This window comes from Typha latifolia, chromosome 6 (assembly GCF_019914945.1).
Source record: "Typha latifolia isolate L0001 chromosome 6, TyphaL0001v2, whole genome shotgun sequence".
NCBI lineage: Eukaryota > Viridiplantae > Streptophyta > Magnoliopsida > Poales > Typhaceae > Typha > Typha latifolia.
In genome coordinates this window covers 13,206,028-13,221,256 of record NC_133091.1, presented here as the reverse complement: position 1 = coordinate 13,221,256, position 15,229 = coordinate 13,206,028, and the positions used below count along the sequence as shown (strand labels likewise).

The window sequence follows — 15,229 nt, the reverse complement described above, 5'->3', positions numbered from 1 at the left end:
GCCCAGAAAGCCCAAATTAGATTATTGGAAGGGCATTAGGGGAAATATAGATAGATGGCCATGCAACAGTTGAACATCGAAAGTACGTGCCCGCCACTCATATGACGCGTCTCTGTTGACGTGGCAAATGGATACTGGTGCATAGCTACAAATTATCATGCTTGTCACAAAGTCTATAAAGACTAGAATAACCTTTTGAAAAATATTAATAATAAACACAAATCCAATAAGATAAAAGTCGTAACTCGTAAATATTGTTCTTTAGTTGCAGCTCTAAACATACTGCACGACACGTTCTTCACTTTGGACCTGTTTCTCTTTAGCGTATATAATAATAAATTTCTATAGGGTCTAATCTGCAAAACGTTAACCATCTGCCATTTTCGTAATTCCGTCAAAAAGAAGAACCATTTTGCCATCTTCCGGTCACCGTCCTCTCCTCTCCTCTCCTCCTATAAATTTAAATCCCATTAATTCCCCAACTCCAATGCTAGAGAGAGAGAGACGGGGAGAAGACTACTGCCATGGCGAGTCCAAGACAAACCGCTCTCCTCCTCCTCCTCGTCGCCATTTCCGTCCAGCTCCTCTTTGTCTCCGGCGGCTCCGCCGATGTCGTCTTCATCCACCCCCGGAAGGCCGCGGAGTGCCAGGGCACGCTGGACGAATGCCTCGGAATCGACGCAGGGTCGAGGCGCAGCGTCCTGAGCACGACCGGCTACATCAGCTACGACGCGTTGCGGCGCGACGTCGTGCCCTGCTCCCTGACCGGCGCCTCCTACTACAACTGCCAGCCCGGGGCTGCCTCCAATCCCTACTCGCGCGGCTGCTCCGCCATCACCCAGTGCAGGGGTTCTTAGGGTTACGGGCGTGAGAAAAACTAAAAAGGTGGCATCTTTTTGCTCGTCTTTCTGAGATTAAAGTGGATTGTTTTGGTTAATGGTGGAGTTTGGCGTGTCACATAAAAGGGTTGTGTAATTGATGTTAGTTTTTTCATTTTAATTTTACTGGTTTCTTTGTTACTGTATGTGAATGATTCACAATTGTTGTTTACAGTTATTTGATCCGATTTTTATACTGTTCTCCATATTTGCTCTGTTTCACATTTTAGGGATAAATTTAATTTTGGTTTTTTTTAATATTTTGAGTCTTTTAAGAAAAAACATAAATTTTTTCATAGATTAACTTTCATAGATACAAAAAGTTCACTTGAAACCCAAACCAAAACTGAACAACATCATATCTAATCTTAATTCTCTAATTCTCCATCTCCTTGTTAAGCAGTAAAAGTTTATAAAATATCAAACATCATTAGAATGTTGTCCTTAAGAAAAGTTATAATTTTTTATTTTTTTTATAGATTATCAATCTGTAGCCTAATAATAGGCTATATAAAGAGACTAATTATTCTCAATAAATAAGTTGGATAGCTAAGTCAACTCTCTCAATAATTATCCAAAGTTTACACATATAATGCTTAAATAGATAATTCATCAAATATCAATATCATGGATAAATTATAATTATAATTTTTATCATAAATCAGATAATTTTCAGTCACTGTGAGCTACACCAAAAACCTAAAGATCTTATTTTCAAATTCATTATTGTTAAATCATGCACCATAAAGTAGAGGTTTTTACTATTTTAAATTCGCTTATTAAATATTATATTCAAGTGGGTTTCAAGTTTATTTGTGAAATTATATCATTTTCAGTCCATGCGAATGTAGAGATATCAATATAAACAAGCGGCTCGAGCTTGAGCTCAGCTTGGCTCGGTTTGTATTGAGCTAAGTTGAGTCTAAGTTAGAGACAGTTTGCTCAAGCTCGATTCGATAGGTTTAGCTTAAATATAATATTTATTAATATTATATATATTATTTATAGTTATTTGATCTTTAATTATATTTCTATCAAATCATCACACTAAGTCTAAAAAATTTCCACCAAACCGAGAGACAACCCCCAACCTCCTCCTCCTTCAATGAGTCGTTATCAGAGGTGGTGGCGGATGTATCTCATATATTTTCATTATGTCTGTTCCCTTTGCTTCACCATTATTGATTAATAAAATTTTGATTCTCCAGCTTTGGATATTCATAAGGTTATATCCCATACCAAGAATTATGATAAAGTTGCGTGTTGACTCAGGTTCATATGATGTGTATCTACTAGAGTTATTCTTTATTAATATTTTCTTAGTCCTTTTGGACTTGATGCATTGCTTTATTTATGATTTTACCGAATGTGGAGCTTGTGTCAAAAAGTCGTCGCTTATATATGAGCTGATGAATAGTAAGAAGTTTATATTGCATGAAAAAAAAGAAAGAAAATATAAATTTAAATTAAAAAAGGGGAAAATTTTTGCTCATAGATAGATGGAAGAAGAATGGCTGAATGGGGATTGAGAGAAAGCTACAATCGGTAATATAAATTATCATAAATCAGAAATGACAATGTAAAGTAGCGACTAATGCTCCTGAGATTATTTGCATAAAATTCTCTTTAATTTTAAAAATAGCTAAACTAAACTATCGTTCGCATCTTTTATATAAACTATGTGCATTTATTATAAAAAATATGTATCTAGTATAAAAAAAACAAATAAATTTAATTTTAAGAGCCCAATCTTATTATTAATTAAAATCCAATAACTTTTTAAGAAAGTAGCAGGTACTCATGTCAGATTACCAGGATTTTTTTTTTACCTCTAGTAAATTCTGGCATAAACTAGACACTGAAGCTAATGGCATCAGCTGGAACAAACATAAAAAATAAAGAAAAAATAATAGTTTTGGTCAGTCTTCTAGCTTTGGTAACTGTGCAAAAAAGCCCAGATCTTCCATGCAGTATCTAATCTAACTTAAATGTCATGCCTAACTAAACAACAGGCTATGCATAGTTAATTACACTAGTGAAGTTAATAAGACTTGGCTCTGTATACCAGCTTTTGATTAGGCAAAAGCTTATCGTGCTCATTTATAAATATAATTTATAATGAAACTTCTGAAAGTAGGTCACCAATAAGAAAAATCATTATAAAGGTTGGTCTATTTCTTAGAAGATTTACGGGTTGTCCAACTTATATATATATATATATATATATCAGGATGACAAACCCCACTTTGTCTAGTTAATCTACGGATTTTTAAATTGTTCCTAAATTGTTCAATTTTTCCTAAATTGTTTTAAATTTCAGCCTAATAATTATGAGAAGATAAAATATATTTTGCTGAATATAAAAAACAGAGTAATTATTTGGCAAAAAAAAAGGAAAGAAAGAAATCCTTAAAACACACTCCTTTAACTTCAATTGTAATACCAACTAATTTTAGTAAACTTGCATCTTATATTTGATATGACTGAGGATGTCCCCAGTGGATTATAACACGAAGCAATTATTATAGAAAAAATTATTTAATAGTTTAGTGACTTTGATATTGCTTAGCGACTTAGAGTAATATTTCAACAACATATAGATCGAATAGTAGTTGGGTGATACAAACATAGAATAAATAATTTAGTATGCGGAGTAAAATTTAGTGTGATATAAATATCTTTATTTTTTCTTTTAAATGTAGAGAGGGTGGGCTATTTATTCCAGCTCCTAGCTAACCTTATAATTTAAGGTATCTTACAACTCACACCCTACATTTTACCTATTTTATTATTCACACTCTGCTTTTAACGATTTTGTAATTAAACTCATATTTTTCTCTATAATTCTCGTTTAATATCCTGACATTATTTTGAATAACTGATATCGACTAAATTACTAAAATACCATCACCAATATTTTTCCTCCTATTTACCTCTCATCTGAAGAAGGCATAAATAGTATATGTATTTATAAATTATTTCATATATTATAACGGAATAATTTTTGTTGGTACCGTTTAAATTAACGGAGGGTGTTAAATGAGAATTATAAGAAAAAAAATACAAAATAAAAAAAAGGAATGTGAATCATAAAATAAATAAAATATAGGGTTTGATATGTAATAAAGAAAACTCCAATTGCAACTACCTAACAGGAGACAGAAGATAATAATATTAGCGCGGAAAGGAAAGCGACCGCTTTGCCTTCGACCCATCGCCCATCGGCAGCTGCACTTCCCGAAAATAAAAGCGTCGCGCTTTTGATCCCCAACTCGACGAAAAAGAAAAAGAAAAAGAAAATTAAAATAAAAATAAAAATAAAAGAAACCCCTCCTCTCCTCGCAAAACCCTAATCTCTAACCCTCGAAACCCTAGCCTCGAATCCGAATCCAGGGGAGGAGAACAAGAGCGATAGGAGCAATGGAGGTTTCCTTGGATCTGAAGCAGAGGCAATCCGAGGAGTTCCCTAGCGTCGCCCTCTCCCACCTCTCCTCCTCTTCCTCCGCCGCCGATTTGCCGGACTCTCGCGACGCCCTCTTCGTGGCCGACCACTCCGGCGTACCTCGGTTGAGGTTTAAGCAACCGGGCTCGCCGGACGCCGCTCTTGACCTTGATCTCCGGATCACCCAGGTGAGGGTTTGTTGTGTTTCCTTCTTGTTCCTAGATTAAAGTTGGAATCTTGAGGTTTTGGACGAGTCGTCTCCTTTATGATTGTCGTAGTGTTCTAATTCGGGCGGTTGTGATTCCTTTTTAGGTTGACAAAACTCTTGCTTTCCTTTTTCGTTCAGATCTTCAGATTGGGTCCTCTTGAATTGCTGGTTGTAAGTGAAGGATCAGATACCAAAAATGATACCGAGGAGGTTCGTTTAACTGCGTGAGACTTTCTCTATTACGTTTTGTTCTCTTATTGGAGTTATTTCTTCCTTGTTGATTGGTTTTTTGTTTTAGAGTGCTTATGAGGTTCTTGGAGTTTTTTAGATCTTTGAGAATCATCCAGTGCTAATAAAAATACGGCTGCTTGTTCAAACGGTGGCAGTTTCCCGACACAAGTGATGTTGATAGAGGAGTGAGTTGCATATGTTTAATCCAAAAGCTGCTGTTCTACAGAAAATATGACTAGGTTTCATCAATATATTCAATACTTCATGCATTAATAATGATCGTGTCAAATAAGGAGAAGTTTCTTATTAGTAGTTGCTAAGGTATCTATATTTATCTGAGATAAACCAAAGAGCTTATGAAGCCTTAACATGTCTATTGACCAAAATCTAAATTACCAAGATACTCGAGTAACCAGCAAGGATCTCTTACTGGAATTAATTATTATATTACCAGGGATACTGCAAAATTAAGGGTCACATCTTGAGATGTCAAATATGTGCAACTCTGCATAGTTTGCTCCTGGCCAGTGCCTATAGGCTACAATCTTTTTCCTTTGTTTTAAGGTCGTTAGATATACATGCATGCTAAAGATAATGCAGTATGCTATATGGTAGCATCTCAAAGTAGTTTCTTGCAATGGATTTAGAAACTTATTATGATGAAATTTTGGTCATGTTTACTTTCTTAAGAACCATCAGTTCCCATAGAGGTCCCAGACAATATGACTAAAAAAGTGGAGTTTGTTTTTATCAACTTTAGACATATCTAATTAACCAAAACTATCTGTCCTCTGGGAGGTTCCATCTCACACATGAACAGCAATTTGTCATGCAAAAGCTTTTGATATTCCTTGGACAGTCGAAACTGTGCGTTTCTATCATGCTAATGTGCTATTAGAGAAGTGTAAGTTTCTTTATACCTTGTGTAGCTAATGTATTTGCATATTCCAAATTGCCAAACTTTGATCCCGTTCTTGCTGTCAGTTCCTCTAGATACTGTCTCTATCCATCACAATTCCATTTTCTACTTGTTGCTGTATGTCTTATTATGTTAGCATATTTAAGGGTCTAGCATATTTGAATAATTATTTTCATCTAATGTTTGTTGTGTGGTTTACAAGTCAAAATTTGGTTTCAAATCTTATGAAAAGTTGTTCTGAAAAATATTCCTTCTTTTCTTCTGAAATTTATGGAATAAATATCCAATAACACTGCACTCTGTTCTTGGTTCTGAGCCTGCAGTTATCTTCAATAGCATGTAAGGTTGGTTTTAGGACAGAAGATGTAACCAAAACCTTCTACTCAGCATTTCAACAATGGAAACTTGGAGTAATTAATGCTAGAACTGGTATGTTATTTCTTAAATTTCTTGTTTGAAAAACCTTTCATTATAGGATGATATTTCATTTTATCTTTCTCGATGTCTATATATACATATATGTATGTAGATACCTGGACATACACACTGTATACATGACTATCCATACATGCAATGCTGTATATTCACAAAAGAATGGCCCTCTTACTACATCTCATTCTTGACGTAATCTTACTTGGTGTATCGTAACACTATGTAAAAAATTGTTCGATGTTTTGCAAAACTTAAAATTAGAATTTCTTTCTCTTTACTAGTATTTGATTATGCCTTGTGCCATATTGAAATATTTTTATCATCTTTTTACTGAGCTTTCCTTCTGAATGTAAGCAATGAAATTATTATTTAAACAATGAAATTTCCTTCATACTGGCAAAATGTCTACTACACACAAAACCCTAATGAATTTGACGACGGTGATGATTATTATTATCCACAGGCAGACAGTAAGGGTCAGGTTAGTAGGAAATCAAGAATGCAGTAGATTTCTTATTGTTATGTTTTTACACCCTTTGCTCATTAACGGCAGTCGAGCACCATAGGAGATTACAGGCACTCTGTAAATGACACATATATGAATTTCTTACAATAGATTCCGTGAATGAATATGTCCATATATGCTTTAGTAGAGAGAAAAAAAACAGTGAAGATCATGCGTGTCATTGTACAGTCATAAATTTTTGATAGCTTACTATTGTATTATTTTCTACATCTTTTCAGGTGAACCTTTGGAGAATGGATCAGTAACTGCCTCTAAAAGTAAATTTGATAGTAAAATAGAGGCATCCTCTGCCCAGATGTACTTTCATTACTATAGCCAGCTACTACATCAGCAGAATATGTTGCAAGATTATGTGAGGACAGGTAAATATCTAGACTACCATTAGTTGTTATAAGACAGGCTAATATATGTGAAGCTTCAACTTATGTTCTGCCTTGCAAGTTGCAATCTGTTCATTTACACTCATATCCAAGATAGTACAAAATCGGACTTACATACGATTGTTAGAACCTGTTATTTACCTATTTTTGTTCTTTTTTAAATTTCAGGAACATATTACGCAGCAGTGATTGAGAACCGTTCACTCTTTGAAGGTCGTGTTGTGGTTGATGTTGGGGCTGGGAGTGGTATTCTTTCATTGTTTGCTGCTAAGGTATGTATAAACTTTTAAACTATAGTATAATTTAGTTGTTACATCATGCAAAATGATCTCTTTAGAGTCTTTATATCTTGGGTCGGCATAGTCGAGAATTCTTCTTGGTTTGTAACTTCTATTGAAATACAGGCTGGAGCCAAACATGTCTATGCAGTGGAAGCATCAGAAATGGCAGAATATGCACGCAAGCTAATATCTGGCAACCCATCGCTTGGACAGCGGATAACGGTTTGATGCAGTATCCATTTTAGCATTATGTTTGGGACATCCCTTTGATATTGTACCTTTTCAGTCTGCTGCCTATTGCTGATTTAGTTTTTTTTTTTTTTTTTTTTTTTTTGATTCATTGACAAATACTAAATTAGGTAGTCAAAGGGAAAGTTGAGGAAGTTGAACTTCCTGAGAAAGCAGATATTCTGATTTCTGAGCCCATGGGTATGTTTTCCCCTCAATGTATAATTTTATGGCAATAACATGTGGAATATGTGAACCTAATGGTCCACCTTTTATTTGTTTGAATCCTTCTGCAACTGGCTTACTAGGAAACATGCACGGTCCAGTTATATGTATCTATGTTTTCATAAGATCGCTTGCTAATAAACTAATGCCATTTATTATCAATTGGTGGCTATTTAACTTGGTTGAAATTTCATGATTGATATGTTATTCATCAAAATTGACTATCTTTATGATGCAAAACATTATATTGTTGGTGCTGACTGGTGACTTGCTTGCTAGGGCAACTTAAGAGTGATCTGCACTTTGCATGACTATGCTCAATCATGTGTTGTAGTGTTATAGATATAGCTGCCATATATGTATATGTATATTCTCTATTTACACTTTTTTCCATCAGTTATTTTGAGTCTTGAAAATCTTATTGTATGCTATAAGTTGTTATCTCTGATTTAATTTAAAGACTTCCGTACCATTAATATTGTTGGTGCAGTTCTATTAATACGGTATCAGAAACTTTCTAGGAACCTTGTTAGTCAATGAAAGGATGTTGGAGTCTTACGTGATTGCAAGAGATAGATTCCTTGTACCAAATGGAAAAATGTTTCCATCACTTGGAAGGTATGAGCAATTAGAAATTTTCTAAGAAATTTTTCTGGAGGATATTTTTTATTCATTTGCTGAGTCATTTTTTTTATATCATCTTGGAAATTTCCTTCTAAGCTCTATATCTTCTTTCATCCATTTATTGAAATTTCGTTGCTATATTTCAGTCACTGTTTTTGCCTTCAATGTTGGATTCCTGGTATATAGTAGTGGCGCTCCTTTCTAAAATAACTTGCAAAGGACATTTCTATATCCTAGACTTGAATAGCAGAAGAGCTGCTTGGATATACTTATCACAGCATGCCCTAATGCTAGTAAGCCACCAATGATTTATGCTAGCCGGACATATTGGCAAAAGTTGAAATAGATACCTAGTGTTAAGAGAGCCCCATTAAAGACTAGCATTGAATTGGTGTATTATGGTAAGCTCCTATATTGGTATCAATCATCATAAGCTTCTGTGCAGGGCAACATAGGGTAGTATCAATAGTTTATCTAAATAATCTTGATACTCATATGCACTTCATTGTAATCAAAGTTATTGAACTCACTTATAATTAAGTTGTGTTGGATATGCTATGATGCTTCAAGAGGCAATTTGTCTGCTTTTTTCTTCTTTTTCTGGAATACCTTTGAGAAGATGTTATGTTCATGCTGTAGTCTTAAGTTCATCAATATTGCTTTTACTTTGGAAAAATAAAAGCTTGAATCTGCCTTTTAATGTTTTAATGGAGACAGGTAGCTGACCTCTTGCATCTTTAACAGGATACACATGGCTCCATTCTCTGATGAGTATCTTTATGTTGAAGTTGCAAACAAGGTACATTTTAGAAGTTGGTTTTCTGCATCATAATCATATTTTAAGTTTCCTAGATTACTTGTGAAATATTATTGATCCCTTGACACTTCAAAGTGCAATGTTTCAAGTACTTCCTAAATATTGTATTCTTCACATTACATCTTAATTACGTTAATTTCTATGTTTTGATTAGTTGGGGAAGGAATATTTGATTTTCAATGAATTTTTTTATTGTGCATAAGTAATATAATATGTTAGATAGTGCTCAGGGGCATTGTTATGCTTTGTAAAGAAATATGAACTTGCAATCTAGTAGTTACAAAAGAAATTTTTTAATCTTCTTTTGTGATTCTAGATTTTTGAGTGAGCTTCTGCTTGGCTATGTTGGCATTTGGTTCAGCTTTATTTGAGTTGCTTAGTGTTATGTTACATGGATTATATATTTCATATTACATGGTCATAAAAGAAAATTGTTAATATTAGAAGTTCATCTGAAGAGTTTCTATTCTATTTTATAAATTGCCACCTGAAGAATTTCCATGTCTTCTGAATTACTGTCATGTTGTTTTAGAGTGTCTACCTCAATTAAACCACTTAAGATATTAAATAATGTTTAACTTGTAGATGCTAGAAGTCCTTTTATGAAGAAATTCGTGAGTTCATGTAGGCGATCATTGCAGGTGCTTATATTGTGGATTAACCCTATTAGTCATTGCATTGTAAGTTTGTGGATGCATTTTGATTGAGTTGTTTCTGACAAATAAATGCTAGACTTATTTTTATAAGTCATTGAAGTATTCTTTGTTATTTCTTACATGTTTAACTTTTGCTCAGTGTTTTATTCTCCCTTGCTCCTTTAAGCAGATATGAAGTACTTTTTATAATATTTTCATACATGTGTGGTTTATATATGTTTCTGTCATCTAAGTTGTCAATTATTATATAAATGGACTGGGAAGCACATTTACTACATAGGCATCTTGCAAACCAATTTATTGTTGCAGAGTGTTGTTCACATCTCCTGACAATGTGAACTTTGTGTTAATATGTAGGCCCTGTTTTGGCAGCAGCAGAACTATTTTGGTGTTGATCTTTCCCCATTATATGGGTCTGCTTTCCAGGGATACTTCTCACAGGTCCTTTTTGTTACTCGAATAAATACCTTTAGTATGAAAGTTTGTTTCAAGTAATGCTTATGTGGTAGTTTTTAATTGCAAGTACTGTCCATTCTGTTTCAATACTAGTTCATTTTGTAGCCACATTATAGCCTAATAAGAATGACACAAGATGGTACTCAGCATGTCAGAACTTTTGGAGTATTCGTGAGCTGAGACTATGAACCCTTAGAAATAATTGTAACAAATTGCTTTAGGGATTTTATGACAAACATTATCGTGCTTGTTCTTGCCTTTTTAGGGTACCGTATACCAATTTATGGAGGGTTGTCAAAATTATCATAGAAGCTTGCAAATTCACAGTGCAGTCTGTTATTTGAGTTCTGCTATTGTGAAATGTATCAATGTATATCATTGAGTTAAGGCTTACATCTTGTTCTTGACAATATGCTTACAATTTATTCAATATTCAATCTTAACTTGGTTGACAAGATGGTGTATAGAACAATTAAGTGCACCTTCTGCAGGTCAAACAGTTCTGTATTTGATGTGTGGAATGCATGCATATGCTCAAGGGGCTATATTTTTGGCTGTATCCACCTGCAACTATAGTCGGAAGCCTTTTAGCTTTAGGCATATCAAATGCTGGTTCTTTGGATGCTGCAGATGGCCAGTCCTGGTTTATTGGTGACATATAACGCTTGCTGTCCTAGGAAACTACTTCCAAGTTTCAACCTCCTATTGCATATGAAGTCCCTGCCTCAGCATTCCTGCTTCTTCTAGTTCTGCTATAGGTCTCTTCTTCCATTGCCACATCAAGCATAGAGCTCGCCAGATCTCTAAGATCTTTTCCACCCAACAGCCATTACTGCTTCCATGGCAATCTGCTGCTAGACATCTGAGCTCACAATCTGAAGCCCATTGCAATGTAACTTCTAGGATCATGGGGGATGTTGACTGCTCATTTTATGATACCGTCACAATCTCAAATGTCACAGGAAGATATAAGTCAAGTAGTCAACTAACTGCCTGAAAGTCTGGTTAGCCTTACACCTTGAGAAGTCTTTCCAAAATTGCATTGAATCCTCGATGAACCTCTACACGGTTACAACTGACAATAAGTATGCATGTAGTGCCAGAGAGGGATAGAAACCATCTTCTTTGTAATGAGGGACATGTAGTCTGTCTGCTAAATCAGTCGCAACTGAAAATGTTTTAGGGTGGCTGTTGGTTCCAATCAAACTTACGGATACTCAATTTAAACTGGTTATATAGAGTTGGTGAAAAATAATGATGGGGATAGCCGGATAGCTATCTAGGAAACATTTATACATGCTCTGATATGCTGATGAATCTACAACCAAGATTCTTATATGCTCTAATATGCTGATGAATCTACAACCAAGATTCTTTCTTTTCTTTCTTTACTGTAGCACCACTAAGTATGTAGTTCCCTTGTTGATTGCTTCTGAATACTTGAATAATTGCTTCACTTAAGTGGATTGGAATTACAAGGAGAAATAAGTTTCTTTCTTCTATCAAAAGCCATAAACAAAGTTTAAAATGCAAGTTCAATTTTTGCTATCATTTTCTAAGGCTATAATGTAACAACTATTGGCTTGTAACTAGTAGTTCCTTCTTTTCATATTCTTTTTGTGCTTTGAAATATATTCACTATGGTAAGTATCAGACTTATTTCTAAACTCTTTTACTTTTCAATTATTCCCCCTGAGAATGTACAATATAGTTATCCTGGTATTCTGCTTACAAAATTTAGGACATCTAATTTATCGTTAGAACAGTTGATGTTGCTAGTGATGACAAATATAACTTTGACCTAAATTGAACTTCTTGCAGCCGGTGGTTGATGCATTTGATCCAAGGTTATTGGTCTCGCCACCTATATACCATACACTAGACTTCACTTGCATAAAGGTAAAATTTAGTTTAAACCTATAATCTTTCTGGACATGGTGCGTTCTCTTGTTTTCTTAAGTTTTGCAAAAAATAACCACATGTAGCTTAAAAACTCTGTCAATCCATAAGTGTTTTCTACTCTGTTCATACAAGTTCACATACTCTATATGATGATAATTGAGTAAATGATTAAAAAGTACAAGATAAGAAGGTAGTCATTCTTTAAGGTGTATCTATTACTCTTATCTTGGTTCTTCCAAGACGGCTGTTGCTTTTCTTAACTGGTCCATTGACATTTCCTTTGTTATCCAGGAAGAAGAGCTTTATGAGATTGACATTCCTTTTAATTTCATAGCATCTGTTGGGACTAGGGTGCATGGTCTCGCGTGCTGGTTTGATGTCTTGTTTAATGGGAAGTAAGTAGGCTACTGTTTTACTTAATGTTATAATAGGCACTCGTAAAAACTGTCACCACTTTTTCTAATTGTGTTGCAACATCTATTGCTTATAACTTGTCAATAACTTGTCAATCACTTGGTCTAAGGTTGCATAATTTGTTTGTTTCTTTGATAGAGCATTTTCTTAGTTAGCCGTGTGTTGTGTGTGTTGTGCTCATATATGTATAGTACTGTGCCATATTTATATAGTACTGAAGAACTCCTTTATAGGCAATTTATTCAGGAAAGTACATCACAAAGGAAGTGAATTGTCCTGCAGGGTTCTGATTCTTATATCTTATTTTCAAGAAGAAAGAGGAAATACTTTGTAATAGTATACATATACTTGTATCAAGAGAAAATTTGAAGAGACTTGTATAGTAAAAACAGGAGTTGGGCCTTTTGGTTGTTGCTGGGAAAATGTTTCATTCTTAAATCTTGATCTTTGTTTCAGACCATATATCTTTAAATTTATGGCCAAGCTACAAACCTTTTATCTTTCCCCTACCATAATGCAATATGTATAAATGTCAATCATTAACGACTATTTTCCAATTAGAGGGGTGGACTAGTAATCCCATTGGATTACTATCCGATGGGATAAAAGAGAGGTTAAAAGGAGAAATAGGCGGAGTGGAGAATCCCTCTTATCCTCTTGTTGCCAACCAATGATGGCCATGTTGGTCAGCAATTACCGTGTTGGCGGTGTACCAGCACGAGGGGTGCCGCATGGCACCCCTATTAGCAGCTTCGCCGCATGGCACCACTATTACAAGAATATGATCTAGTAAAGAGAAATTATTGATTGCTAATCACATGGAGGAACGTAGATAAGACTGGTGGCAACGTAGATAAGACTGGTGGCAGATGTACATGCTCGGGTCTTTTTACCTAATGGAAGTTTGATCTTCTGACTTGAATGGCATATCGGGAGATCTAATTTTAGGTTAAAGCTTCTGCATGCTTTTTATCCTTGAACTATTGTCCACATGTTTTACCGGTAAAGGAGAATTTCCTGTAAATGTGCCAAACAATTAGCCTCTTAATTTACTAAGCTAAAAATAGGGCAACACAAATTCCTATTCATTGTGACGAACAATTCCATGAGTGTATTAGTTCAGATTTTGAGGTGAATGGTGGAATTTGCAAGGAAGCAATAGAATTGATGCTATTTTAATTGATGCATTTTGGACATCAACTGCTTGAAGTGCTATAGATATGTGCAAGTATAGTTAATAATTTCAGGCTATCTAGTTACTTCACTACTAGTCTTGATTAGTCTTTTGACTCTTCATTGTGAGGGAGTGTGTGTGCATCTGGTAATAGTAGACGTTCATGAATCTTGTAGCTAATTTACTAGCATAAGAATGTAAAACAACTTGTTTTCTTTTATGCTTGATTTCTGTTGCACAAATCAGCTTTTGAAATATATAGGTTCTTCTACTTTTTTAAGCTATTTGCATTTCAGTTAATGATCTCGCAACAGTCTCTTGTCACCCTATATCCATGCAAATAATAGGATCTCTATTTTCAGATATGTGGAAAGATGGCTTACTACTGCACCTGGTGCCCCTACAACTCACTGGTACCAACTGCGCTGTGTGCTACAGCAGCCACTATATGTCATGGCTGGCCAAGAAATTACTGGCCGCCTTCAACTGGTGGCCCACAGTGCTCAGAGCTACACAATTTACTTAACTATGTCAGGTTCGTCAATTTTCACTGCTCCTTTTTTGTCCTTCAGCTTGCCTCTGCAATAGTTGTGGATTTGATGTCCCATCTTTGAATTGTTTCAAAAGCTAAAATGTGGGGTCCTGGTGCTGATCAAGGAGGAATTCTGCAAACATCCTCTGGTAAACTTGAACTTAAGGAACCATATTACCGTTTGTCACAACCACAACCCTATGTCTCGGCACAAGATCAGCAAACGCTTCAGCAACCTCTGCATTCACAGGTAAGTTATTTGCATTAGGAGGAAGTGAGGGTAACCAGAATCTAGATTCACCTATATTTGAGTAGAACATACTGTAGTTTCGAACCATGGATCCAACCGTCTTAATAATACTTTTTGTGAATATAATACCCTGCAATGTAGTGGACTACGTGAAATTGGAGATCTGGATATATACATATATCTTTCTTTTTTGCATTTTGTTTTCAGAACTTAGTCTGAATTCACATCATTTTTGCTGAATAGGAGGTTTCCCCACAAATGCAAGAGGGGACTGGGCCCAGCGTAGCAATGCAGTCGAATCAAAACTCTCTATCCTTGAGCTGATAGCATCAGACATGAAATTTGGCCTGCTGTATTTCATAAGCTAAAACTCTTGCTAAATGCGCCACCCGAATACGAAGCAGCACATTGTTTGTGTAAATTATCATTGTAACAACTTATTTGTTAGGGTAAGTGACCAATGAGTTGTGCTCTTCGATTCTTGGTTAACCAATGCTGAAATTGTTTAATTGCTGGAATAAATTAAATTTATCCTGTCTCTGATTACTCTTATGTAATGAACGTGTATCCATCTTCCATTATTTATCAGAGTAGCAGCTTTTTTGTGAGCTAAAGGCTTCGTTTCGTTTGCAGAATAAGTTCAATATCAGTATA

General features: G+C 35.1%; 2 protein-coding genes across 2 annotated transcripts; both read left to right on the top strand.

Annotated features, from left to right (window-relative positions):
- Nucleotides 1-524: 524 nt before the first annotated feature.
- On the top strand, nucleotides 525-857 carry LOC140791189 (rapid alkalinization factor-like). Its single transcript, XM_073141602.1, has one exon. The coding sequence runs from the start codon at nucleotides 525-527 to the stop codon at nucleotides 855-857; it is 333 nt and encodes a 110-aa protein (XP_072997703.1).
- Nucleotides 858-4,080: 3,223 nt separating this feature from the next.
- LOC140790796 (probable histone-arginine methyltransferase CARM1) lies at nucleotides 4,081-15,189 on the top strand. The gene is made up of 15 exons (XM_073141062.1): nucleotides 4,081-4,508; nucleotides 4,667-4,738; nucleotides 6,002-6,107; nucleotides 6,855-6,998; nucleotides 7,185-7,288; nucleotides 7,421-7,519; nucleotides 7,657-7,726; nucleotides 8,272-8,368; nucleotides 9,119-9,173; nucleotides 10,205-10,288; nucleotides 12,125-12,202; nucleotides 12,497-12,600; nucleotides 14,156-14,328; nucleotides 14,421-14,575; nucleotides 14,819-15,189. The coding sequence occupies exons 1-15, from the start codon at nucleotides 4,299-4,301 to the stop codon at nucleotides 14,897-14,899; spliced, it is 1,632 nt and encodes a 543-aa protein (XP_072997163.1). The 5' UTR covers nucleotides 4,081-4,298; the 3' UTR covers nucleotides 14,900-15,189.
- The last annotated feature ends 40 nt before the right edge of the window (nucleotides 15,190-15,229 follow it).